The sequence below is a fragment of the Phacochoerus africanus genome, chromosome 4 (genome assembly GCF_016906955.1).
Source record: "Phacochoerus africanus isolate WHEZ1 chromosome 4, ROS_Pafr_v1, whole genome shotgun sequence".
In the NCBI taxonomy this organism is placed as follows: domain Eukaryota; kingdom Metazoa; phylum Chordata; class Mammalia; order Artiodactyla; family Suidae; genus Phacochoerus; species Phacochoerus africanus.
This window is the reverse complement of record NC_062547.1, coordinates 65,034,313-65,061,609: the sequence shown is the minus strand read 5'-3', so window position 1 is coordinate 65,061,609 and position 27,297 is coordinate 65,034,313. Positions and strand designations below refer to the sequence as shown.

Here is a 27,297-nt window from a genome sequence, read left to right as displayed (position 1 = left end):
TTTTCAAATAAGGTATCATTCTGATATTTGGAGTAGACATGAATTTTTCAAAGGATACTACTGTTATGGACTGAGCTGTGTCCCCCTCTAACTGCATATGTTGAAGCCCTCGCCCCCAGTAAGAATGTATTTGGAGATAGAGCCTTTAAAGAGGCAATTAAATGAGGTCATAAGGGTGGGGTTGTAATTTACTAGGACTGGTGTACTTATAAGAAGAGAAGGAGACATGAGGACTGCCTATTCCTGGAGGAAAGGCCACATGAAAACAGGCCAAGAAGGTGGCCATTTGCAAGTCAAGGAGTGAGCTCTCACCAGAAACTAACTCTGCTGTCACCTTAATCTTAGACATCTAGCCTCTAGAACTGTGAGAAAATTAATTTCTGTTGTTTAAGCCACTCAGTCTTTGCTATTTTGTTATGGCAGTCCTAGCTGACTAATACAAACTTCAACCCAATACATGGGTGATCTAAAGTTAGGGGGACCCACAGTTGGAATTACCACACCGTCACTCTACTCATTCCTTTCTCCCTACTGTATCCCACTGGAACTCACCCCCAGTGGGTAACCCCCTTACACCAGCAGCTGAATCTGAGGAGGACTGACAAAAGTGGGCTTTCAGCTTTGCCAACTTTTGTTTTGTGTTTTTTTTTTTCTTTATCAAAGAGCCAATTTTTAGGCTTGGCTTTTTGCTGTTGTTAAATGCAAAGCACATTTCTTTGTTTGTTTTTTGGCTGCACCTGCAGTTTACGGAAGTTCCCAGTCCAGGGATCAAACCTGCATTTCCGCTGAGACCTGAGCCACAGTGGTGACCTGAGCCACATTGTTGACAATGCTCGATCCTTAACCTGTTGTGCCACTAGGGAACTGCACTGTTTTTTGTTTTTTTGTTTTTGATGGTTGCACTCAAGGCATATGGAAGTTCCTGGGCAAGGGATTGGATCCAAGTTGCAGCTGCAACCTACCCTGCAGCTGCAGCAAGGTCAGATCGTTTAATACAGTACTTTGAACTGGGGATTGAACCTACACCCCACAGTGACCCAAGGTGATGCAGTTGTATTCTCAACCCACTGCACCTCAGCAGAAAATCCTTTTTTTATGGTATTGTTTGTTTAAGTTTTGTTAAAAAAATTTGAAGTATAGTTGATTTACAATGTTGTATTAATTTCTGCTGTACAGCAAAGTGATTCAGTTTATATATGTGTACACACATATATATAGTCTTTTCCATTATGGCTTATCACAGGATATTGAATAGAGTTCCCTGTGCTATACAGTAGGACCTTGTTGTTTATTCATTCTACATATAATAGTTTGCATCTGCTAACCCCAAACTCCCACTCTATCTCTCCCTTACTCCCCCTCCCTCTTGGCAACTATAAGTCTGTATTCTGTGTCAAAGTATTTTTCTATGGTTGAGTTATGAGCTCCAAAAATAGAGGTTTGTCAAGGAAATGGAGTCATATACCTCACTGCAGCCACGCTCCTGGGAACTGCTTACTCATCAGTTTTTTTGAAAAATAAAAAACATATACAATTTAAAAAAGTTACAGTCTGTTTACAGTTATTATAAATATTGGTTATATCCTCTCTGTTGTGCAATACATAGAAAGGATCATTTGTTAGCTGGGGTTGGAGCCTCCTTGAGACAGGAACAGTGTGAGATAAGTCCTAGCTTTTCAACACCTAGGTGTGAGAGGAGCATGGTCTGGTGGGGAGGGCAAGATAAGGTTGAAAAGGTAGTTTAGAGCCTTATCAAGGAGAATTCTGTTATGGTGTGTATTAGTTACTAACGGCTGCATTAAAAATCCCTCCCCCCCAAGCAGGCTAAAATAACACACTAATTATTATTAATTACTAATTTATTATTGATTTCGATTGAAGTATAGTTGATTTATAGTATTTTGTTAGATTCTCACAAAGCTTCTGTCAATATGTTGGCTGCAGCTGTGGTCTCATCTCAAGGCTTGACTGGGGAAGGCTTCATTTCCAAGCTCATTCACATGCTTGTTGGTTGGAATTCTGTTGGAGCAAGCCTATTGACAGTGATGCTATTGGCTAGGAACCTGAGACACTCACTTGAGGGAGACCTTTGTGATGATGGAATATTTATGTATCTAGATGTCAGTGATAATTACAGGAATCGACACGTGATAAAATGACATGGAATTATACACACACCTTGTACCAATGCCAGTTTCTCGGTTTAGATGTTGGACTCTCATTGCATGCAATGATAACCTTTGTAAGAAAACAACCTCTTTGTATTGTTTTGCAACTTCTTCTTAATCTACATTGATTTCAAAGTAGAAACTTAAAGAAATCTCTTAATAGGTAATGATTAGAGAAGCTGTTTACTCTGAACTAGGGTCCTCAAAGGGGCAAAAAGATCAGTGGAATAATTCTTCATGTTTGATGTAGGGGGGTCTTCCTATATCAAAAAGACATAAAAACCACCCTCTTGGAGGCTTGCAGTAAAAACAAAAGTAATACTTCGTAAATTATAAGTTACAGAGAAGGAAACATCCAGCAGAAGAGGGGGAAGAAAGCATTGAGGCCCATGACTTCCTGTTTGCTCATGTGAAACACAAGTCATACTGAAAACACACAGACCGAGATAAGACATCCTCCACGGCTGAGCTCGCTGGTCTCTGCACCATGAGAAACAGATATCTAAGGTTTCTGCCAGGTAGGTAGAATTATAATTAAAGCTATCTGGGACTATTCACCCAGTTTGAGAATTTTCTCTGTTCTTTGCTTTACTTCTGGCTTTTATTTTTCTCTGGCTTCCCCACTATCTCTGAAAGGGAGAGCAGGAAAGGAGTTTTAAGAAGGACATTAATGCCATTATATTAAGTTCTCAAAGTAGAAAGTTGGGGACTTTAACAAAGATGTCTTATTTCGCCATGTGTATTAGTCCAAGTTCTCCAGAGAAACATAACCAGTGGTGTATATATATATATATATATATACACCACTGGTTATGTTATATATATATACACCACTGGTTATATATATATATATATATATATATATATATATATATATATATATATATAGAGAGAGAGAGAGAGAGAGAGAGAGAGAGAGAGAGAGGGAGAGAGAGAGAGGGATTAATTTAAGGAACTGGTTCATGAGATTGTGGAGATTGGAAAGTTCAAAGATCTGAGGCAGGAAGGCTGGAAACCCAGGAAGAGCTTGATGTTGCATCTCAAGCCTGAAGGCTATCTGTAAGCAGAATTTTCTTACTTATTTTACCAGCTTAAATTTTTTTTATTACAGTTGCTTTTCAATATTCTGTCAATTTCTGCTGTGCACCAAGTTGTACATATATATGTGTGTATATATATATATATATATATATTTATATATATATACACATACCCTTTTTCTCACATTAATCTCCATCATGTTCCATCACAAGTGATTAGAGATAGTTCCCTGTGCTATACAGCAGGATCTCGTTGCTTATCCATTCTAAATGCAATAATTTGCATCTACTAACCCCAAACTCCCAGTACATCCCACTCCCTCCCCCTCCCCCTTGGCAAACACAAGTCTGTTGTCCATGTCCATGAGTTTGTTTCTTTTCTGTAGATAGGTTCATTTGTGCCATATATTAGATTCCATGTATAAGTGATATCACATGGTGTTTGTCTTTCTCTTTCTGACTCACTTCACTTAGTTGAGAATCTCTAGTTGCATCCATGTTGCTGCAAATGGCATTATTTTGTTCTTTTTTATGGCTGAGTAGTATTCAGCCATAAAAGATGTACTACATCTTCTTAATCCATTCATCTGTCGATGGGCATTTAGGTTGTTTCCATGTCTTGGCTATGGTGAATAGTGCTGCAGTGAACATAGGGGTGCATATATCTTTTAGAATTTCTCTTCCTTGGAGGAGGTAATTTTTTTTTTCTCTAAGGTCTTCAAGTGATTGGATGAGGCCCACTGGATTATGGAGGGTAATATGTTTATTCAAATGTACTGATTTAAATGTCAACTCATCTAAAACACCTTTGCAGCAACATGTAGACTAGTGTTTGACCAAATATCTGGTTGCTTGGTTGAGGCAAATTGACACATAAAATTAACCATCTCACCACTTATATGTTTGTTTTTTTTTTAGATGAGTTCATAGCCCAAACTCTAAAAACTCTGATGTGCTAAAGAAAAACATTGTCCTTTAGTCTTAGGCTTTGTGTAGGTCATGGAATGATTTGAATCCAATAATAGTGAATTACTAAAAACCAGTATAAGTGAGGTCAGCTTAATTCCAATTAGTCTATTTCTTTCAATGTTTAGGATAATACCTGTTACCTAGTAGGTTAGGTGTCTTTTTTTTTTTTTACTATAATAAAATTTTATTTATTTATTTTTTTAAAACTATATTTGATTTAAAATGTTCTCTAAATTTCTGCTGTACTGCAAAGTGACCCAGTCATATATCTATATCTATGTATACATTTAGTTAGGTGTTTCTTATATGTCGTCCTCATTAGCTGTAATTTATTTCCTGGTTTTATAAAAATACCCAGATTTCTTATCATTTTATTTGTGGAACATGCTTTTTTTTTTTTTTTTTTTTTTAAAGCTGGGCACATTTTGGAGGGTCTAAGGTCCAAAATGCCATGGGCCGTTAAAAACTGGGAGAGCAGGAATTCCTTTGTGGCACAGCAGGTTAAGGATCTGGCATTGTCTGGAGTTCCCATCATGGCGCAGTGGATAACAAATCTGACTAGGAACCATGAGGTTGCAGGTTCGATCCCTGCCCTTGCTCAGTGGGTTGACGATCTGGCGTTGCCATGAGCTGTGGTGTAGGTTGCAGACATGGCTTGGATCCTGCGTTGCTGTGGCTCTGGTGTAGGCTGGCAGCTACAGCTCCGATTCAACCCCTAGCCTGGGAACCTCCATATGCCATGGGAGTGGTCCAAGAAATGGCAAAAAGACAAAAAAAAAAAAGGATCTGGCATTGTCATTGCACACAGCATTGCTGCTGTGGGTGGGTTTCAATCCTAGCCTGGGAACTTCTGCATGCTGCAGGCATGTACCTGCCCCATCCCCCCAACGGGAAAGAAATGGAGAGAAAAATTTGTTTCTTCAAGATATTTACACTTTTAGGTGTGCATGTCTACAATTTATTCAGAAGACTGAATTATTTTATTCATATATATGGAATGTTAGGCTGTAATATCACCCATTTGATCCTGCTTTGGATGCCACTCTTTAGAAAGTGGAAGGGACATAGTTGGTGGGGCATCTGAGGCATGGAAAGCCTAAACAAATTTCCTAAGGGGCAGATCCACTCTGGGTTTGGTCTCAGGCGATCTGGCCCTGGAGCCTGGTTCTCTTTACCACTGGACCGAGCCCCAAGAGAAAAGGAGCATTTCTTGGGCAAAGAGTGAAGAGTGGAAGTCTGGGACTCTGACCCTGAGAGAACCAAGGTGAGCATGTAATTCTGCCTGAGCCTGGAGTCTGATCCAGATGCAAGTATGTCTTAGGTAATAAGTCTGTAATACAGGAACAGGAGAGAATCTCTGCTCCTCATTTTCTTCTTTTTTAAAAAAGTTATTGAAGTATAGTTGATTTACAAAGAGGTGTTAATTTCTTCTGTATAACAAAATGACTCAGTTATACAAACATATACATATATATACCTTTCCATTATGGTTTATTACAGAATATTTAATATATTTCCCTATTGTATTCATCCTATGTATAATAGTTTGTTGCTTATCTATTCTATATATAATAGTTTGCATCTGCTATCCCTAAACTTCCACTCTCTCTCCCCCTCACAGCCCCTCCCCCTCTGCAAGCACAAGTCTGTTCTCTATGTCTGAGTCTGATTCTGTTTTGTAGATATCAATTGTGTCATATTTTAGATTCCACATATGAGTGATACCATATTTGTCTTTCTCTTTCTGACTTTGCTTATTATGAGAACCTCTAGGTCCATCCATGTTGCTGCAAATGTCATTATTTAATTCTTTTTTATGGCTCAGTAATATTCCATTGTATATATGTACCATATCTTTATCCATTCATTTCATTTTCTTTTTTTGAGTTTTATGTTATTATTATTTATTTTTTATTAATCAATGAATTTATTATATTTATAGTTGTGAAATGATCATCACAATCCAGTTTTATAGTATTTCCATCCCACACCTTCTCTTATTTCTTCTTTCTCTTTAGCAGACATGTAGACTGTTTACTCTTTGCCAGGTATTGTGCTAACCCCCTATTAGTTTTCACTCATCTACAACCGAAATAAATCTCATCCTATTATCATGACCACTGTACTCATTTTGAACTGGGGAAATTGTGATTCAAAGGATAGGTGGTATTCCCAAGGCTGTGTGGCCACCAGGTGGAAGTTTGGATGCATATTTGAGCATATCCAATTCTGAATTGTCCACCAGGGTCCTCTATCACCTTACGCAATGTTAAAATGGTGGAAGTCTGGAAGAAGAATTGTTTTTTCCCCCTGTTACCCAAGAAATATCCTGTAAAGGCACACAGATCTGAGCAGATTTTCATAGCGGTCACTTGACTGGGATGACAGACCTTGATAGGGGAGACTGGTCATTGCCTGTGGGGAAGATTCCATCCCTTTACACCCATAGTGGTTTCATACCACAAAGCCTACTGCTGTCAGTGACTCCTTTCTTAGGGAAGGACTGGAAATCAAGGGGAAAGTTGTGCCCTCTATGCACTATAGCAGGGCCAGGAGCTCATTTGTAAAGCACCACAGAAGCCATGGGGTAGATTCCATCCCTTTACACCCATAGCGGTTTCATACCACAAAGCCTACTGCTGTCAGTGACTCCTTTCTTAGGGAAGGACTGGAAATCAAGGGGAAAATTGCACCCTCTATGCACTATAGCAGGGCCATGAGCTCATTTGTAAAGCACCTGGAGAAGCCACTCAACCAGGTGGTCGTGGCTCTACCTGCAGGTGCCTTAGTTCTAATACTCACCTGTCCTCAACTCCCTGTCTCTCAATTCCATGGATCAATGTCCTGCAGATACTGTAAGCTAGGGCTCAGATTTTGGGCCATCTGACTCCAATACCCATGCTCTTGTTGTATGCTCTGAAACATGTTGCCTTAAACAGAAGGAGTGATCCTGGAGAGAAATCCTCAAAGCAGATTTCTGCCATTGCCAGAGAACCAAGAACCTGGGTATGGGCAAAGGCACACCAATCTGAGGACCTTCTCCTTCAGATATAATTCCTCCTTTGGGAGAAGTTGGAGTTTCTAAGATGTGTCCCAGTCATCAGCTGTCTGTTTACATTCTGTCCCCTTACATGTAGCAAACGAGGTTCCACAAAGGCTGTGCCTGTCAGTGACTGATTCCTTGGGGACCCTTGGGAGATGGAGGAGAAAAGCTGAATCCCAGATTCTGTGCAAATGGGGACACTGCTGGAAAACGGTGGGCTGCAGGGCCAGAGCCCCCTTCCCCAGGAGACTACGGCCATGTGGAAAAAGGTTGAAATGGGAGCTCCCCTTTCCTATCCTTGTTATCTCTGTCTTTCTGGCCCAGGACTCTTGGTGCTGCTGCTGCTGCCATGGGGACCTGCAGCCCAGAGCACGACAGGTGAGTCTGCCTAGCCAACTCCATGGTGGGGCAGTTGGGGAGTGCATGCCAGAGTCCAGGTCCTCTCATTAATAGCGGGAAAATGGAGGCTTATTTTGCAAGTGAGGTGCATACATTGTTTTCTGGGAATAGAGAAGTTGTTTCTTCTTCCCTGAATGCCCAGAATGTTCTGAATGCTTCCTGTTTTGATGGCAGTCAGCTCCCCTCCTCCCTCCCTCCCTTCCTCTGCTCTTGCACCCCCGCTGCCAGCTGTTTTCTTTCCTTCCTTGAGCCTTCTGACCATGGTCTCTGTCCCTACATCTGTCCCCACAGCCTGTGCTCGGTGGTGCCCTCCAAACTCCTCATGTGTCAACAGCACTGCCTGCCGCTGCCTTCCGGGATTCAGTGCTTCATCTGGGGAGGTCTTCACCAGCCCCTCGGACAGTTGTGATGGTACAGTGACCTAGGGGTGGTGGAGGGACAAGCATAGATTGTGGGATACAGCACAATTAAAGGGGGGACATGGGTGTTGATTGGGGGCCTAAGCCTTTGTCCTCAGAACTGTCATCAAGAACAAAAAAAAAAAAAAAAAGAGAAAGGGAAAAGATATGCTGGTGGAGAGATAAAGGAATAAATAAACCTGTCTTCCTAGAGAGGGAGGGGCTGGGTGTCCAGGAGTGTGGAGTCTATGCCTCAGTTTGTTCTTTCAGGCCTGGCGAGGGGGATACAGAGCTTCTTCCCACCTCTCGCTTTGCCATGTCTAAACCTGGGGTGTCAGCCAGAGGGCCAAGAAGAGCAGAGCTGATTGCACAACCTTCAGGAGTGGCTTGCTGCAGCTGTAGCCCAGCCTCAGCAGTGTTGCCTGAGAGGCTAATGCTTTCCACACAGACATGGAATATGCATCTGGACCAGTTTTGGGGTGACAGGAAAGAAATGGGGATCTCTACTTTGTAGGAGCTCATGCCTTTGAGAGGTAACCCACTGCCTTGCTATGTTCCAGATATCAATGAGTGTAGACCACCCGTGGCCGTGTCCTGTGGAAAGTCTGCAGACTGCCAGAACACGGAAGGGGGCTACCACTGCACCTGCATCCCAGGATATGAGCTTGCTTCTGGGGCACCAACGTTCAGGAAAGAGAGTGAGAACACCTGTCAAGGTAAGAATGACCCTGCATCTTCCACGTCTCCAAGCATGAGGTTCAGGGTCACCAGAATCATTCCTGAAGCATCCAGGGGCCAGGGGCTTGGTTACAGGTGTAGCACTCAAGTCTTAGTTGGGACAGATGTGCTTGTGCCTGTCCCACCTGCACAGAGAGAGGAGGGTGCATGAGCCAAGGGCCCAAATCCTAGCTTTTCTGTGTGTATAAGACACTGGTGAGGGTACTTATTCAGAAGTCATTGTTAACATATCAGATGTGATAATATTGTGATCTTGGGTATGTGTTTTATAGATTCCCTATATTTCATAGATACAGATAAAAGTAGCTTTGTGTTTTGTTAACTGTGTGATCTTGGACAAGTTAAGTCACCTCTCTGTGCCTCAGTTTACCTATCTGTAAAAAGGGGCTGACAATGGTGCTTGCCTCATAGAATTGCTGGGAAGGTATCTGAGATCACAAACAAAAAACAGTGATGGCTTTTGCGTTTTATTTTATTTATTTTGTCTTTATTTATTTATTTTTTGGCTGTGCACACAGCATGTGGAAGTTCCCAGGCCAGGGATCAAACCTGTGCCACAGCAGCAACCTGAGCCACAGCAGTGACAGATCCTTAACCCACTGTGCCACCAGGGAACTCTGGGTTTTTAAAGTTATAATCATTATGATCTAATGCACCTTCTCCAAGTTGTGCATCCCTGGGGATGTGCCCCAGGATGGGGGCTCAGTGAACAGATGTCCTGGTCTAAACCCTCACCAGGGACCCAGGAGGAGCCTGGTCTCCTCACATCACTAGGCTTTGCTTCCTTTCCAGGGGGAGCAGGCAGGCTTCAGGCATCTACAGGGACAGTTGGAACCAGCAGTGACCAGATGGAAGCCACAGCTCATTCATAGAGGGGGTTAGAGCTGAATACTGAGGATGGGGATGGGAGGAGAGTGAAGGTGAGAGGTGAGGAGGAGGCTGAGCCCAGGGTCCAGAGGACTCTGAGGAGGGTTCGCAAGCCCACCCTCCTGCAGAGGAAGGGCCCCAAACCTAATCCCAGCCCCTTCCTTCCTTCCCTGTGGAGGGAGGATAGCAGATCCTCCTGGTGGGAGGCCAGAGGGGACCTCATCTGTGTGGAGGCACTGCTGGTTCCCAGGGGCCTCTGTGAGTGGATGTTGTACTTGAAATTTGTGGTCTGGCCAGAAGACAGAGCCTTCATGTGAGTTGGAAAAAGGTCCCTCATCTTGTGAACACCGTGTTTGAGGAACGGAGAGTGAGCCACTTGTTTCTTTGGTCAGATATCCTTGTGCAGTGAGCAACCTGCACAACTGCACATGGTGGTCATGTATTCCACTCAGTGTGCTTGGACTGGGGGTGCTGCCCACCAACTGTTGTGAGCCCCTGCAGAGTCATGGAGAACAAGAGGGAGGTGGGAGAGGACCCAAATGGACCGTGAGTTGGGTGACAGGGAGAGAGCAGTCTGCTGGTTTGGACCAGGGTCTGCTACTGGAAGACCTAGATCTGGAACTGGTTCAGCTGGACTGTCTGTGCACCCCCACCTCTGCATTCTAGCCTTCATTGCATCAAAGGACGTGTTCACCCATGTCCTAGATGTGGGGTCTGCTATGGGCATGAGACCGGGCCTGCTTGCTGGGTTTCTTGTCCCACCTTCTCCAGGCATCAGAGGACAGTCTTGGGTACCTACATAGTCTCCTGACCATCTCTGAACCCCAAGGCTCAAAACTGTCTGTGGAGGGTCATTTCTGGATGTTTGGAACATTCCCCCCACCACCACTTGGCATCTTATTTGTGTAAAACGAAAGAGAGATCGACATTCAAGATACTCAGTGAGCTCACAGCATCATGTGTTCCAGAACAATATCCTCTCTGTCATAGTCAGTGGCTGTTTGGGTGAGACCTGCCCACACTGGAGGCCTCTCAGAACCCCTGGGTCATGGAGAACCCTGGAATACTTTCCAGAAATGTGGGAGGAGGGAGAATTCAAGGGCAGGCCCATTTTGCCTGGCCAAAAATCCACTTGGAGAAGATGCATCCTGGCACCTTAACCTCATTTCTCAGCTGCTCAGCCTTCCATCTATTTTCCCCATGCAAGGTCCCACCCTGACCTTCCCTAGTAATTCCAGTTCATGGATCTGAGGCAGCTCTGATGACTGGTGCTTGGGAGGATGTTGTGTCAGGAGTGGGCAGGTTGATGCCGACCTCCTCCCTGAAAAGTCAGATGAACAAAGAGGCTTCCATTCAAGGAGGCGGAGGGGTAGCGGGATGGACTGGGAGTGTGGGGTGAGTAGATGCGAACTATTCCATTTAGAATAGATAAACAATGAGGTCCTATTCTACAGCACAGGGAACTATATCCAACCACTTGTGATCGAACATGATGGAAGATTGTACGAGAATAAGAATGTATATCTATGTATGACTTGGTCACTTTGCTATACAGTAGAAATTGAAACAACACTGTAAATCAACTATACTTTAATAAAAATAAACAAATTAATAAATAAAAAGGGCTTCCATCTGGACCAGATGACAAGAGAGGTTGTCACTGGGGACCACTGCCCCTGGCCTGACCTTCTACTGAAGAGATCAACCCAGGCCTTATGGTGACCCAGACCACTTGGGGACAGAAAATGGAGGCTGAGCCCCACTTGGCAGGGCCCATAGATCTATGTCCCTAGTGGAAGGCCAAGGGCTGAGATGACAGAGATGCCTGCCACCCATCGCCCAGGAGCACCTGCTCCCTATTCCAGCTACTCAGCCCTCATCTACCACGGGCCTTGCTCAGGTGTGGATTTTCACCACTTCCTGCCAGTCTAGGAAGTACCTTAATGGGAATAAGAAAAAGACACCTTCATAGCCCCAAGGGTGCCTGGCCATATCAGCCCCACTGTCCAGCATGGCCTGGTGTCCATTGTCTGGACAGCCCTGGCCTTTCATCCTCATTTTCCATGCTGGTGCCCAAAAGTCTCATCCTTGAGGGGCTTGGCTCAGGGTGGGTCTTGGTCCATCTCTATGGAGCTTGAGTCTCATCACCACAGATGGGAGAGTGCTGTCACCAGGGTCATCAGGACTCCAAAGAAAAGACAGCTGGCAGCCCTGGCCCTGGGGTAGTCAGGACAAAGTCCACCACTGGGAGCCAAGATGGGCCCTTCTCAGGGTCCATAGCACTTCCCCTGCACTTGGTTCCCAGAAAGGCACACCCTGGGCTTTGTCCAAATACTCAGGCTGGAACAGAGACAGTCGTGATGTCCTTACCCCAGCTGGGAGCTGTCCAGGGAGGCAGAGAGAGATAAAGCTGGCAGACAGGGGGGACTTGGGCCACTTCTGGACAAGAGAATGTCTGGGCCATTGTGCTCACTCATAGGATGCCTCCATGGAATTTAGAAAAGGCACCCATTCACCAGGGAAGAGAAAGTGAGGCTTTCTAGATGCTTCTATGCCAGGAAACGTGGCCGACCCCCAGTTGGAAGGCTGTCCACAGCAGTGGGCATCCATCACCTTCTCCTTCCCCTTACAGACATGGACGAATGTCAGCAGAAACTGAGAATCTGTAAAAGCCACAGCATCTGTATCAATACCCAGGGCAGCTACACCTGCCAGTGCCTACCTGGCTTCAAGCTCAACCCAAGGGACCCGAAGCTGTGCACAGGTAGAGGCCCTGGGAAGCCAGGGAGGCCAGACTGGACCTGGGGAAGGAGCTGAGGCAGTTTATGGAGCCCAAGGAGGATGTAGAAGCACCTCAGGTTCCCGCAAGGCCAAGAGCCTGCTGAGGCCCGGCCCAAGGATTCACCTCCCTGAAAGATCCTTCCACAGGCCAGGGAGGTGGCAGAGCCTTCTGAGCCTGGGCTTCCTTTGTGGAACCCTTATGAGCACACTTTAGACCTCGCCTCTTCCTCATCTGTCACATTTGAGCAGAGGAAGCTGTTATTTCCTTTTTGCAGAAGGGGAACCTTGGTCCAGGGCCCAGGAGGGAGCAGGCAAGAGTCCTTGGTGGGGAAGGCCAGCCCCCAGGACTCAGTTTCCCTCCTTGTCTCCCCCATAAACTAGGGACCCTGGTCCCTGTTTCACTCGTCTTTCAGGGAGGCAACCATAAGGTGCCTTGAAGGTGAAGTTAAAGTTCACCAGGTGATGGCGCCTGCCATCACAGTGGGGTCCTTGAGACTAGGTGATGAGAAGTGGGTAACATGAGAAGTGGAAGGGAGGCCTGACCCTCTGGCTTTGTCCTCAGATGTGAATGAATGTACCGCGGGGTCAAACCCATGTCACAACTCCACCCATTGCTTCAACCTCGTGGGCAGATATGAATGCCGCTGTCGCCCTGGCTGGAAACCGATTCCTGGGTCCCCCAGCAGCCCAAAAGACATCGTCTGCGAAGGTTCAGAGCTCAGATACCCTACTTCTGGAGACCCACACTCAAGATATCTCATCACATATTCAGTGGCACCCACACCAACCAGGCAGAATGAAGACTGTGGGAGCTCAGCTGTGCCTGCCATCAATTCTTTTGAGGCTAAATGTGAAAAGAATTACGGGGTCCTGGGGAAGGAGCTGGGGTACTAAAGAGGAAGGTTCCAAGGCAGCAGCTAATTACAAACTGGGATGAAGATAGTTCAACATTTTCACAAACTGTATATCTGTATGGGGCTCACCTGCTGTGTGTCAGCACTCTGCACACTTCCCATAATTCACTTCAGCATCTGTCACTCAAGGATATGGAGTTACCAGCTGGCATCACCTCCTGGAGGGGGGAGGGGTGCTAATATAGGGAGAAGGGGGCAGGGCCAAGAGAGGGGCCTCATCAGGGCTGACTCCCTTCTTTGTGTCTCCAGATAAGGACGAGTGCAGCTCCGGGGAGCATCATTGTCACAACTCCACCATCTGCACCAACACTGTGGGTTCATATGTGTGCCATTGCCGCCGAGGCTGGGTGCCCAAACTCGGATTCCAGAATAAGCAAAATACCACCGTCTGCGAAGGTACTTGTCCTGACCTGACCCCAGACCCCGCCCACAACAAACACGACACTCCCACACCTAATGAACCACTATCCTGTCCCCCACAGAGGTCTCCTTCCCCACCTGGATGCCACCCCCTGGAATCAAGAGCCAGGTGAGTGGCACACAGACCCAGGGGCAGGAAATCTCTTGGAACAGCCTATCCATTTCTCCCAAACTCTTCCACCTGCACCCGAGCCTCTCTGACCCCCTCGTCTCCTTTTCCCCAGAGGCTCTCCCGCTTCTTTCACAGACTCCAGGATCTGCGTGGGAACCTCAGTTCTGTCTCTGTTCAGAGCACTATCCAGGTAAGGGCAGAGCCAGGGGAGGTGGAGGCATCCCATAGAGATGAGGGATGCTTTGGGTTGGGAGGAGACACCCCAAAACAATGGTGCACTGCTCTGAAGCCCCAGCTCTTCCAGGCTGGCTGGGATGAGTGGACACATATTGGTACTCACCGTTAGACACCACTGTGAACATACTAGTGACCTTTCCTCTTGCTGTTTCTGGGTATTGGGTTTACGTTATACTTGGCATTCGTGAACAGGGTTGACCTCTGAGTGACTGGATTCCAGAGGCAAAGACCACTCAGTGAATTCCATTGGGCACTGTCTTTATATCACTCAGTCTCTAGAATCTGTTCTCTGTGGCTGAGTGGGTAACTTCATGCAGCCTCTCTGGCCCATAGGCTGCTGACTCTTTGCCACCCCCCTTCCCAGGACCTCGTACAGGAGGTTGGTGATCTGCTGGAGGGGCCCCAGGACCTGGAAAACCTGTCCCAATCAGAGCAGCAGTTTGTGGCCACTAATCTGCTCCTGGGCCTGGAGAATACCCTGGGATGGCTGGGCAAGGCCCTGCCCATTGGGGCAGTGACTTTTAGTTCATCTGCCGGCACAGGTAAGTACTTGGGACTGTCCTCCGGCTTCTTCTCTGCCTGTTCCCTGCCTCCTTCCTTTTCCACTTCTATTAGAGTCACGTGACCATGCTTGTATCTCAGTGTTAATCTCATGAATGAATTAAAATAAAAGGTTAAGAGCAAAATAGTTGAGAGGGGATTAAGAGGTGCAAACTTCCTTCAATTATAAAATAAATAAGTTAAGGGGCTGTAATATATGGCACAGGGAATATAGTCAACAATGTTGTATGGAGACAAGAGCTCCTGTTGTGGCTTAACAGGTTAAGAACCTGATGCTGTCTCAGTGAGGATGCAGGTTCAGGCCCTGGGTTAAAGACGTGGCATAGGTCACAGATGCAGCTCAGATCCAGTGCTGCCATGGCTGTGGCGTAGGCCTGCAGCTGCAGTTCCAATTGATCCCTTGCCTGGGAACTTCCATGTGCCACAGGTGCCACCATAATAAGAAAAAAAAGAAAGAAAAAAATATTGGATGGAAACATATGGTAAGTAGACTTATTGTAGTGATCATTTTGTAATGTATTATTATTATTTTTTGTCTTCTCTAGGGCCGCACCCACAGCATATGGAGGTTCCCAGGCTAGGGGTCTAATCGGAGCAGTAGCTGCCGGCCTACGCTAGAGCCACAGCAATGCCAGATCTGAGCCATATCTGTGACCTACACCACAGCTCATGGCAACGCCAGATCCTTAACCCACTGAGGGAGGCCAGGGATGCAACCCGAAACCTCATGGTTCCTAGTCGGGTTCATTTCTGCTGTGCCACGATGGGAACTCCTTGTAATGTAAGATAATATTGAATCATTGTGTTGTACACCTGAAACTATTATAATATTCTATGTCAATTACATGTCAGTAAAAAACAGCAAAATGGTTAAAAAGAAATGGAAAACTGTAAATAACGTACATTTTCATTGTAAAATAAATTATCAGGAGAGGAAATAATTGCAGTGAAGAATTAAAGATAAAATATAGGAGTTCCCATTGTGGTGCAGTGCAAATGAATCTGATTAGGAACCAGGAGGTTGTAGGTTTGATCTCTGGCCTTGCTCACTGGGTTAAAGATCCGGTGTTGCCCTGAGCTGTGGTGTAGGTTGCAGATGTGGCTCAGATCTATTGTTGCTGTGTGGTGTTAAGCCAGCAGCTGTAGCTCTGATTAAACCCCTAGCTTGGGAACCTCCATATGCCACAGGTGCAGTCCTAAAAAAAGACAAAATGACAAAAAAAAAGATAAAATATAAACAGTTTCAAAAGAAAACAAATTATTCAATTTGGAAGAATATACATTTAGTATTATTTGATATTTAAATATGATTTGTTTTATTGAGATAAAATTCACATAATATAGTCACCTTTTTAACCAGAGTATACAATTCAGTGGCATTTAGTACATTCACAGAGTCATACCACCCTCACCTCTATTTCTTTTTTTTTTTGTCTTTTGTCTTTTTTGTTGTTGTTGCTATTTCTTGCATATGGAGGTTCCCAGGCTAGGGGTTGAATCGGAGCTGTAGCCACCGGCCTAGCCAGAGCCACAGCAACGCGGGATCCGAGCCGCGTCTACAACCTACACCACAGCTCACGACAACGCCGGATCGTTAACCCACTGAGCAAGGGCAGGGACCGAACCTGCAACCTCATGGTTCCTAGTAGGATTCGTTAACCACTGTGCCACGACGGGAACTCCAGCCTCACCTCTATTTCTAAAGTAGTTTCATCATCCCCAAAGTATAGTTGGCATCCACTAAGCAGTCACTCATTTATTCTTTCCTTCAGCCTCTGGCAACTACTTATCTGTTTTCTGTCTCTATGCTTTTGCCATTCTGGATATTTTGTATGAATAGAATCATGCAATATGTGACCTGATAGTCTAGCTTCTTTTGCTCAGCATAATGTTTTTGACATTGTTTCATGTTGTAGCATGTTGTATCAGTATTTCATTCCTTTTTATGGCTGAATAATAATGCATTGTATATGGATATGCCACTTTTGTTGATCCATCCATCCATTAATGGACACTTGAGTGGTTGTCACCTTTTGATTGTTGTAAATGTGCTATTATGGATATTAGCGTACAGGTTTGTATACCTTGTTTCAGTTCTTTAGGGGTACATGCTTAGGAGTGGAATCTCTGAGTGATACAGTAATTTTATGTTCAACTTTTTGAGAAGCCACTAAGCTATTTTCCCAGAGTGGCTATTTCTCCATTTTAGATTCTCAACAGCAATGCACAAAAGTTCCAATCTCCTCATCCTCAGCAGAACTTGTTACTTTCATTTTGTTGTATTTTTATTATAGCCATTAGTATGTGTCAGGGGAGAGCTCATCATGGTTTGATCTGCATTTTCTTAGTGCCTAAAGATGCTTAACATCTTTTCATGTCATTGTTGAATATTTGTCTATCTTTTTTTTGAAAAATGTCTATTCAAGTACTTTGCCTGTTTTAAAATTATTTGGCATTTGGTTGTTGAGATTTTATTTATTTATTTATTTATTTATTTATTTATTTATTTATTTATTTATTTTTATTTTCCCACTGTACAGCAAGGGGGTCAGGTTATCCTTACATGTATACATTACAATTACATTTTTCCCCCACCCTTTCTTCTGTTGCAACATGAGTATCTAGACAAAGTTCTCAATGCTATTCAGCAGGATCTCCTTGTAAATCTATTCTAAGTTGTGTCTGATAAGCCCAAGCTCCCCATCCCTCCCACTCCCTCCCTCTCCCATCAGGCAGCCACAAGTCTCTTCTCCAAGTCCATGATTTTCTTTTCTGAGGAGATGTTCATTTGTGGTAGATATTAGATTCCAGTTATAAGTGATATCATATGGTATTTGTCTTTGTCTTTCTGGCTCATTTCACTCAGGATGAGATTCTCTAGCTCCATCCATGTTGCTGCAAATGGCATTATGTCATTCTTGTTTATGGCTGAGTAGTATTCCATTGTGTATATATACCACCTCTTCCGAATCCAATCCTCTGTCGATGGACATTTGGGTTGTTTCCATGTCCTGGCTATTGTGAATAGTGCTGCAATGAACATGCGGGTGCACGTGTCTCTTTTAAGTAGAGTTTTGTCCGGATAGATGCCCAAGAGTGGGATTGCGGGGTCATATGGAAGTTCTATGTATAGATGTCTAAGGTATCTCCAAACTGGTCTCCATAGTGGCTGTACCAGTTTACATTCCCACCAACAGTGCAGGAGGGTTCCCTTTTCTCCACAGCCCCTCCAGCACTTGTTATTTGTGGATTTATTAATGATGGCCATTCTGACTGGTGTGAGGTGATATCTCAAAGAAGATGTAAAGAAATGGAAAGATATTCCATGTTCCTGGATTGGGAAAATCAATATTTTAAAAATGGCCATACTACCCAAAGCAATCTACAGATTCAATGCAATCCCTATCAAATTACCCAGGACATTTTTCACAGAACTAGAACAAACAATCCAAACATTTATATGGAACCACAAAAGACCCAGAATCGCCAAAGCAATCCTGAGAAACAAAAACCAAGCAGGAGGCATAACTTCCCCAGACTTCAAGAAATACTACAAAGCCACAGTCATCAAAACAGTGTGGTACTGGTATCAAAACAGACAGACAGACCAATGGAACAGAATAGAGAACCCGGACATAAACCCTGACACCTAGGGTCAATGAATCTTTGACAAGGGAGGCAAGAACATAAAATGGGAAAAAGAAAGTCTATTCAGCAAGCCTTGCTGGGAAACCTGGACAGCTGCATGCAAAGCAATGAAACTAGAACACACCCTCACACCATGCACAAAAATAAACTCAAAATGGCTGAAAGACTTAAATATACGACAGGACACCATCAAACTCCTAGAAGAGAACATAGGCAAAACACTCTCTGACATCAACCTCATGAATATTTTCTCAGGTCAGTCTCCCAAAGCAATAGAAATTAGAGCAAAAATAAACCCATGGGACCTCATCAAACTGAAAAGCTTTTGCACAGCAAAGGAAACCCAAAAGAAAACAAAAAGACAACTTACAGAATGGGGGAAAACATTTTCAAATGATGCAACTGACAAGGGCTTAATCTCTAGAATATATAAACAACTTACACAACCCAACAGCAAAAAAGCCAATCAACCAATGGAAAAATGGGCAAAAGACCTGAATAGACATTTCTCCAAAGAAGAGATACAGATGGCCAACAAACACATGAAAAAATTCTCAACATGGCTGATTATAAGACAAATGATGAGATTTTAGAGTTCTTTATGTATTCTAATAGTAGATCCTATGAGATATGTGATTTGCAGAAATAGCTTCACATTCTGAAGATTGAATTTTCATTTTCTTCATAGTCTTTTCACTTCCATGAAAAAATGCTTTACATTTTTATTAAGTGTATATTATCTATTGTTTCTTTTGTTACTTCTGCATTTTTTCAGTCATTTACAAGAATCTACTTCCAGAACAAAGACCATGAAGATTTATCCCTATGTTTTCTCCTAAGTGTTCTACTTTTACCTTTTAAATGTAGGTCTTCCACCCATTTGGAGCTAATTTTTGTGTATTGTGTGAGGTAGGGGTCCATCTTCCTTTTTTTCCTGTGTGAATAACCAGATGTCCCAGCTATTGATTGAAGAGACTATTCTTTGCCCCCTTGAAATGTCTTGGCACCTCTTTTTGAAAATCAATTGACTTTAGATGTACAGGTGTATTTCTGGACTCTAAATTCTGTTTTATTGACCTATATGTCTATCCTTATGCCAATACTGTACTGTTTTGAATATTGCAGGTTGGTAGTTAAGTTTTGAAACCAGGAAGGTGAATACTTCAACTTTGTTTTTCATTTTCAAGATTGTTTGAATATTTGGCCTTCTTACAACATCATATGAATTTTAGGATGAACTTTTCCATTTCTACAAAAATTGCTGTTGAGATATTGTTAGTATTGCATTGAGTCTAGAAATCACTTTGGGGAATATTGCCATTTAAAAAATATTTTCTTCCCATCCATAAACACGGGATGCCTTTCCATTCATTTAGGGGTTTAAATTACTTTCAATAATCTTTTGTAGTTTTCTGTGTGCAAGTCTTGAGCTTCCTTGGATAAATTTGTTCCTAATATATTGTTGAAGATTTTACATCTATTTTCATAAGAGATATTGCTCTATAGTTTTTTTTTTCCGTGTGATATTGTTCTCTGGTTTTATTTAATGGTTAATGGTGGGTTCATAGAATTATTTAGGTAGTATTTCTTCCTCTTTTGTGTTTTGGAAGAGTTGACAAAGCATATATGTTATTCTTCCTTGGTTGATAGGATTCTGATCTGGGCTTTTCACTTTGGGAAGTTTTGATTTCTCATTCAATCTTGCTAGTTATAGGTCTGTTCAGACTTTCTGTTTCTTCTTCGGTTACTTTTGTAGTTTTGTGTGTCTGTAGGAATTTCATCTAGGTTATTGTTTGGGGCTTGTCCCAGCCTTTCAATAACTGTTGCTGTGATTGGAATGACCCTTGTGGTTCTGTTATTGAACCAAACCTGGGTCTGCTTACCCTCTCTCAGTAAAGCCAATCTACTGACACTGGGTTGTGGTGAAGGAAGCATAACATTTATTTTAAGGTGCCAGATAAGAGGTTCTGGACAGCTAATGCTCAAAACACCTGAACTCTACTGTGGGCTTCAGGGAAGCATTTTTACAGTCAAGGTGAGGGAGGGGAGTCTCAGGGTATGTGATTGGCTTATTCACAATTTTCTAGTTGATGGTGAGATAACAGGGTGTCATATCAATCCTTAGGTTCCAGTAGGTCTGTGGGCTACTGTCCTCATGGTCATCAAGTAGTTAACTTCTGCCGTTTTGTGGGGTTTTCAACATCTATAAAGCAACTCAGGAAATGTGCAGCAGATATGGTTATCTAGGTTCTTCAGAGAGGAACTAAAGCAGGGGACATGGGGGAGGGGTCCGCTATACCATAGGGTCCTGCTCGATTATAGTTCTTATTATGATTGCAAGACTCCTTTCAGCAATAAGCATCAGGAAACTTTGAAAAAGTTTATAACTTATGAGACCTGGAAATTACACAGCACACTTGGGGCCACACAAATGGGGAGAAAGAGAGAGAGATAGGGAGAGAGAGAGAGAGAGGGAGAGAATGAGAACATGGGCCAGGGGTTCTGCTTTATTGAGGTGGATGGAGGTGGCCTTGAGCTCACTCTTTGCTACTGAATTTAGAACATAAGAGCCAGAATTTAAAGTGTGTGAAGAGTTAAAAATAGGTAGCCTATACTGTCAGTTATTGAAATTAATGAAGATCTCTAAAGCAAAGGGGCCTGAATAGGTGGAAGGCCTGGCTGTTTATCTAGTTCTTCTGCTGGCAATGTGTTTATTGTCTTTGAAGTAGGTGCCTCAAAGCTTAAGTCAAGCACTGGCATTACAAAAAAAAATTATTTGTAATTTTGAATAATCCTTTGTAAATTCATGGTATACAGGTTATCAAACCCAATTGGCTGCCTCCACTCAGAAGCCAATACTTGAGAGGCAAATGTTGGTGAAAGGAAGGGATGTTTTATTTATTTTTATTTATTTATTTTTTATTTTTTTGTCTTTTTGCCTTTTCTAGGGCTGCTTCCCATGGCATATGGAGGTTCCCAGGCTAGGGGTCGAATTGGAGCCGTAGCCTCCAGCCTACACCAGAGCCACAGCAATGCGGGATCTGAGCCGCGTCTGCGACCTACACCACAGCTCACAGCAATGTGGGATCCTTAACCCACTGAGCAAGGCGAGGGATCGAACCTGCAACCTCATGGTTCCTAGTCACATTCGTTAATCACTGCGCCATGAGGGGAACTCCAGGAAGGGATGTTTTAATCAGAAGGCCAGCAATCTGGGGAGAAGGCAGACTCGTGTTGCCAAAACCAGCTCCCAAGTTTCTGCTCAGCCATGGCAGTTTTTAAAAGGAAAAAAAGGAAAAAATTTCAGTGAATCATCAAGGAGGGATGTCAGTCTCTGCATCATTTTCCATTGCATGCAGGCTGACTGACTCCTCCTTGGTTTCTTCAGATGTTATCTTGTCTGTGCGGGCTGGGGGTAGAGAGATAGGCATTCTTTCATTCTTCATTCCTCCTCCTCCCCTTCCCCTTTCCCTCCCCCTCCTCCTGCTTCTTTTTGCTTTTTAGGTTGGTGTATGTGGCATATGTAAGTTCCCAGGCTAGGGGTCAAATTGGAACTGCAGCTGCCAGCCAACCACAGTCATAGCAATGCAGTATCTGAGCCTTGTCTGTGACTCATACCACAGCTCAAGGCAATGCTGGATCCTTAACCCACTGAGTAAGGCCAGAGATCAAACCCGCATCCTCATGGATACTAGTCAGGTTTGTTACTAAGCCACAATGGGAACTCCACCTACTTCTTTTAATATAGGGAAAGAATCAACAGGTTAGGCAAGTTATGTGCATTCAGTAGAGCACAAGTCAGGAGTTAGGTTAAATGTTACTTGGAATGGATGGGCAATAGGATCCCACTGTATAGCACAGGGAAATGTGTGTGATTGGGTCACTTTGTTGTGAAACAGAACTTGCTGAAACATTGTAAATCAACTATACTTTAATAATAATAATAATAACAGTGATAATAATAATAATAAAATAAACCTAAAAAATGTTTAAGGGAGACAGAAATAGGCAAACAGGAAAGAGGCAAAAGAGCTGCTTACAAATCCTCACTATTAGATATCATTCCATTTCTATGGGATTAGGGATGAAGGTCCATCTTCTGTAACTTCTCCCTGCTGACATAGGGTGTCATATTCTTAAAGTGGGGGATGCTGACATGGATTTGTAGCATCTCTTTGTTTGCTGACCATCTTACTTGCCTGCTTACTTACGTGGACAAAGCAAGATACGATCATTCTGATGCTCACAAGATATAGATTATTATGAGCAATAACGTTAATCCCATTCTCTTGAGGACAGTTCTTGAACTTGTACTAGCTATAGATTCAGTACAGCTCAAGATGGAACAGCCTATGTTATGGCTACAGTCTGGTCATCATACAGGTAGCTTTTTCCCCCTGGTGGCAGTTAGTGTCTTGTGAAACAATTCATAAATGTTCCTTGAACACTAAAAGATTCTGTGACTCTATTGTCCTAATTGTTAACTGCTTGATCCTGCTCTTTTGTGACTTATGGAGGCCTGGGAGACTTCAGCTTTTCTATAAACAAGAGGCAGGAGACATGGAGGGGGCTTCATACTTGGTGGTGGTAAGGGCCACAGAGTTCCACTTGGTTTCATACATGTATATATACCATTATTATTTATAACAAATCTTATGTGTAAAATTATGGCATTACTTGGTACACATAATAACATTTTGCATAATATTTTGTATATAATATGTATAGTTTTGGGAGTTCCTGCAGTGGTGAACTTGACCAGTATCCATGAGTGCCGGGGCAAACTCAGCAGGATGGGGCTGAAGAACAGGTGCTGTGGAACTTAAGGAAAAATAGTTAACACAAAACAAGACACAGAGACATTTATCTTAAGTAAAGGTGGGAGCCGGGGAACTCAGGGTCTCAGGGACCAAGAGCGCCCTGCCTCAAGAAACCACACTGCTTTTATTGTGCTCTTTAGATGAGATCAAGTGAGGAGTGGCTATGGGTGGATGATACAGGGTTTGTTTACTATATATAAGTTCTTTTACTATTTAGAAAGCCACTTAGGTGGTAAAGGGTTAAGCTCTTACTCTGACCTCTAGGCACATAACAGTTCTTAAGCTTAAGTCACTTATGCCTTTAGGTCTTTGCTCTTAAGCTTAAGTCATTTACCAGCACTGTGACTGTTTCTCCAAGAAGGAAGATGGGATAAAGTAAGACAAGAAGATGGGATAAAGTAAAGAAGGACAAGATGGAGTTTTCAAGGAAACATGTCTTGCAACACATGAGGACATGGTTTGATTCCTGGCCTAGCTCAGTGGGTTAAGGATCTGGTGTTGCTGTGATCTGTGATGTAGGTTACAGACATGGCTCAGATCCCATGCTGCTATGGCTGTGGCATAGGCCAGCAGCTACAGCTCCAGTTTGACCCCTAGCCTGGGAACTTCCATATGCCATGGGTGTGACCCTAAAAAGACTAAAAAAGGTATAATATATGGTTATATTATGTAAGCCTTACCATCAGTTACAGAAACATTAAGCACTATGACACACGTTATCTTTTTAGCTACTTTTTCTTTTGGCTGCATCCATGTCATGCAGAAGTTCATGTGCCAGGGATCAAACCTACACCACAGCATTAACCCAACCCACAGCAGTGACAATGCTGGGTCCTTAACCACTAGACCACCAAGGAACTCTCTGTTTTTAGCTACCTTTGATTTTCTTCTATTTTCGCTCTTGCTAAATAAGCTTGTAAAATTGTCATTGAACCAGATTTAACTGTCATTATACCATCATTTTTATTACGTGAATGAAATAGAGGCAGATATTATAAGGATGGTTGTAACATAATTAAACAGGTTTACTATAAAAATGGTATTATAATAACCCCTACATTCACAATTACTAATCCAACTCCCTTGCATGACTCCCACAACACACAGTACTGTCCCTGGAGGTGCAGGAGCAAGGATACGAGAATATCACCTTGATTCAGAATCAGACAAAGATGCTGCTCACCTGGGATACAGTGCATGAATCTGGTGACTCAGGTAATGACTGAATAGGGGGAGGGTCACTGAAGCTTCACAGTGGGACAAGATGCCCAAAGATGTGACAAATAGAGAACTGAAGCTTAAAGGGAAGTGTGGGCTACAGTGGGTCAAAGGGAAAATGCTGTGGTCCATGAATGAGGGTTGGAAAGAGAATTTTCCAGGCTCAGAGCAGGGTGAAGAAAAGACAAGTTTATTGAGGGAAGAAATGCTGTTCACATAGCTAGCCAACTTCCTGCTGATCAGGGAGAACTGACTCTGGGATCATGGTCATTTCTATTTTTATAGCCCAGAGACAAAGGAAAAGAGGAGAGGTCTTACCATACACCTGTTGACCTGCTGATTGGTTGGGGAAAGATCTGATATTCTGATATACTTGCTGGATGGTTGGGGGCATATATTGCCCCATAGGAGTGGGGTGAGAAGTGGGCCACATACCTTTCCTAGTAGAGGACAGGAAGGAGTAGGCCAGGTTTCTGGGGTAGGGGAGGGCCTCAGAAACATTGTAACAATTCCATTGAGAGTGGTGGGATGATAAGATTCTGGTAATTTTTATCTCAGCCAGAGGCTTTTTGAGGTTTATCTCCTTGGATTGGACTTGAAGTCCTATAGAAAAAAAAAACTATCTGAAGAAAGGGTCCTGTTGGGGACCCTGAGATACTAACCTTAGCCTCATCCTGCAGGCCCTACTGTGGTGGGCCTTCTGTCCACTCCAGGGATGGGAAGGTTTCTGGCTAAGGCCCCTCTGGTCCTGGATACTGTGGAACAGGCAGCTTTGCATGAGACACACAAAGGTGTGCTACAGGAACTCTATCATGATCTGCTATCAGATGTCATCTCTGCCTTTATCAGCAACAAGGACCCTCAGAACCTCAGGCATCCGGTCACCTTTATCTTCCAACATGTGAGTCATGGTGGGATTGAGCTGTGGGTATGCAAGAGGCTTGAGTCCTGCACACAGTCTTGGGCTTCAGGCAGCTCCCCCATGGGTTCACCATCTCCCCAGGAAACACCTGAAAAAGCAAGCTTGGGGTGAGCATTTCTGAACATCAGAACCATGAGCTCACACCCACTTCCTGTTCCTACAGTCAGTCATCCCTGGTCCAAGAGAGAAAGTGTTCTGCGTCTTCTGGGAGCATGGCCAGAATGGAAGTGGTCATTGGGCCACCAGTGGCTGCAGGATGGTGGGCACCAAAGACAACAGCACCATCTGCCAGTGCACCCACCTCAGCAGCTTTGCCATCCTCATGGCTCACTACGAAGTACAGGTGAGAGCCCTGAGAGGGGCTGAGTTCAGTGTCTACTACTGTGTAACAAATCCCCACACATGTTGCAGCTATATAACCAAATTTATTATCTTGCAGCTTCTTCAAGTCAACAAATAGGCATGGTATAGATGGGCTGTCTTTTCAGCATTCTAGAAGTCTTAAAAGTCTCTCCTCTGAGGCTTGGAGTCCTCCTCTAAGCTCCCTGATTTCTGGCAGAATTAAGTTCCTTGTGGTGGGAGGACTCTCTTCTCTTGCTATCAGCAGGGGACCAGACTCAACTCCTAGGGGCTGCCTGGATTCCTTCTCATGTGGTGCCCTCTATCTGTAGACCAGCAGGAGAAACTCCCTCATATCGAAATTCTCTCAACCTTTGAATCTTTTTCTCCAGGAGGAGCCAAGATCTTTTAAGGACTCACCCGATTAGGTCAGGCCACCTAGGATAAACTCCTCTCTTGAAGTCAATTGATAGAGGACTCGAATTCCATCTGCAAAGTCTCTTCACAGCAGCACCTAGATTGGTATTTTATTGAAAGCCTGGAAGAAGATGGCATAGAGTCATATCTGCCAATTAGAATTCTGCTTACCTCAGGGGTCTTCAGGAGAAGGGTGCTTAGGGGCTGCAGAAAGGAAGACTTGGTGATGGCAGAGGTTAGAGGGGCTGAGTGAGTACAGATGGGTCAGAGGCTGTCTTTATCTCCTACCCTGGTCAGGTGAGCTAGTTATTTCTCTGGATCATCAAAACAGACTTAGGTGACCTCAGTTAATAGGTATTTACTGCAGCATCCACATGAAAATAAACATGAAAAGGATCCTAGCCAAAGGCCAAGACCTCATAGGAGCCCTCAGGAGTTTGGGCAGTTCTTCAAGGCTGTGTTTCCTCCTGCCATGTTTCTAAATAACACAATATTAATAATTTTATTTGTATACTGTTTTATATTTATTGAAGAGTTAAGATACCCGTGTTTCATAACTCAAACAGAATAAGAGAGGGAACATCATTGTTTCTCTATCTTATCCCTAATGCTGTTCACCTACTTCCTCTTGCCTCTGGCAACCAATATCAATTTTTCCTACATTTTTCTATGAGTATTTTATATCTATAAAACAAATTTGTGTATTTGTTCTTGGTCTCCCCTTTTTTTCACTCACACAGTGGCATTTTTCACTGTTGTGCATTTTGTGTTTTTATTTATTTACTACATCACTCTATTTCCATCCATGAAGAGATTCTTCCATCCTTTTAATGGACGCATTGCCTTCTGTTGGGTGAATGTACCATAAATATATGTCAAAACTCTTCCTAATGGGGGTTTAGTTTCTGGTCATTTGCTAACATGAATAATGTTGCAATTATTTAGACATCCTTCATTAATTCTCATGCTTGAGTATACATTTAGGATATATACTGGGTCAAATTCATAATTGTGTGTTGGTAGATATTGCTCTTTTCCAACATAAATAGTCTGTACCGGAGTTCCCGTCGTGGCGCAGTGGTTAACGAATCCGACTAGGAACCACGAGGTTGCGGGTTCGGTCCCTGCCCTTGCTCAGTGGGTTAACGATCCGGCGTTGCCGTGAGCTGTGGTGTAGGTTGCAGACGCAGCTCGGATCCCACGTTGCTGTGGCTCTGGTGTAGGCTGGTGGCTACAGCTCCGATTCGACCCCTCGCCTGGGAACCTCCATATGCCATGGGAGCGGC

General features: G+C 43.7%; 1 protein-coding gene across 10 annotated transcripts in view; it reads left to right on the top strand.

Annotated features, from left to right (window-relative positions):
- The first annotated feature begins 2,584 nt into the window (after positions 1–2,584).
- The window catches only part of ADGRE2 (adhesion G protein-coupled receptor E2), a 62,436-nt gene continuing 37,723 nt past the window's right edge, over positions 2,585–27,297 (top strand). For 2 of the 10 annotated variants that reach the window (XM_047776781.1, XM_047776782.1), the window contains exons 1-11: positions 7,800–8,030; positions 8,578–8,733; positions 12,255–12,386; positions 12,966–13,112; positions 13,567–13,713; positions 13,800–13,846; positions 13,962–14,039; positions 14,451–14,628; positions 24,223–24,330; positions 25,014–25,234; positions 25,419–25,598. In XM_047776781.1, the coding sequence (XP_047632737.1) occupies positions 7,880–8,030; positions 8,578–8,733; positions 12,255–12,386; positions 12,966–13,112; positions 13,567–13,713; positions 13,800–13,846; positions 13,962–14,039; positions 14,451–14,628; positions 24,223–24,330; positions 25,014–25,234; positions 25,419–25,598 (1,545 nt within the window). In that variant the 5' untranslated portion in view covers positions 7,800–7,879. Of the gene's footprint in view, positions 2,687–7,544; positions 7,599–7,798; positions 8,031–8,577; positions 8,734–12,254; positions 12,387–12,965; positions 13,113–13,566; positions 13,714–13,799; positions 13,847–13,961; positions 14,040–14,450; positions 14,629–24,222; positions 24,331–25,013; positions 25,235–25,418; positions 25,599–27,297 lie in introns of those variants that run through there. The other 8 variants (XM_047776791.1, XM_047776787.1, XM_047776783.1 and 5 more) reach the window with 8 other exon arrangements.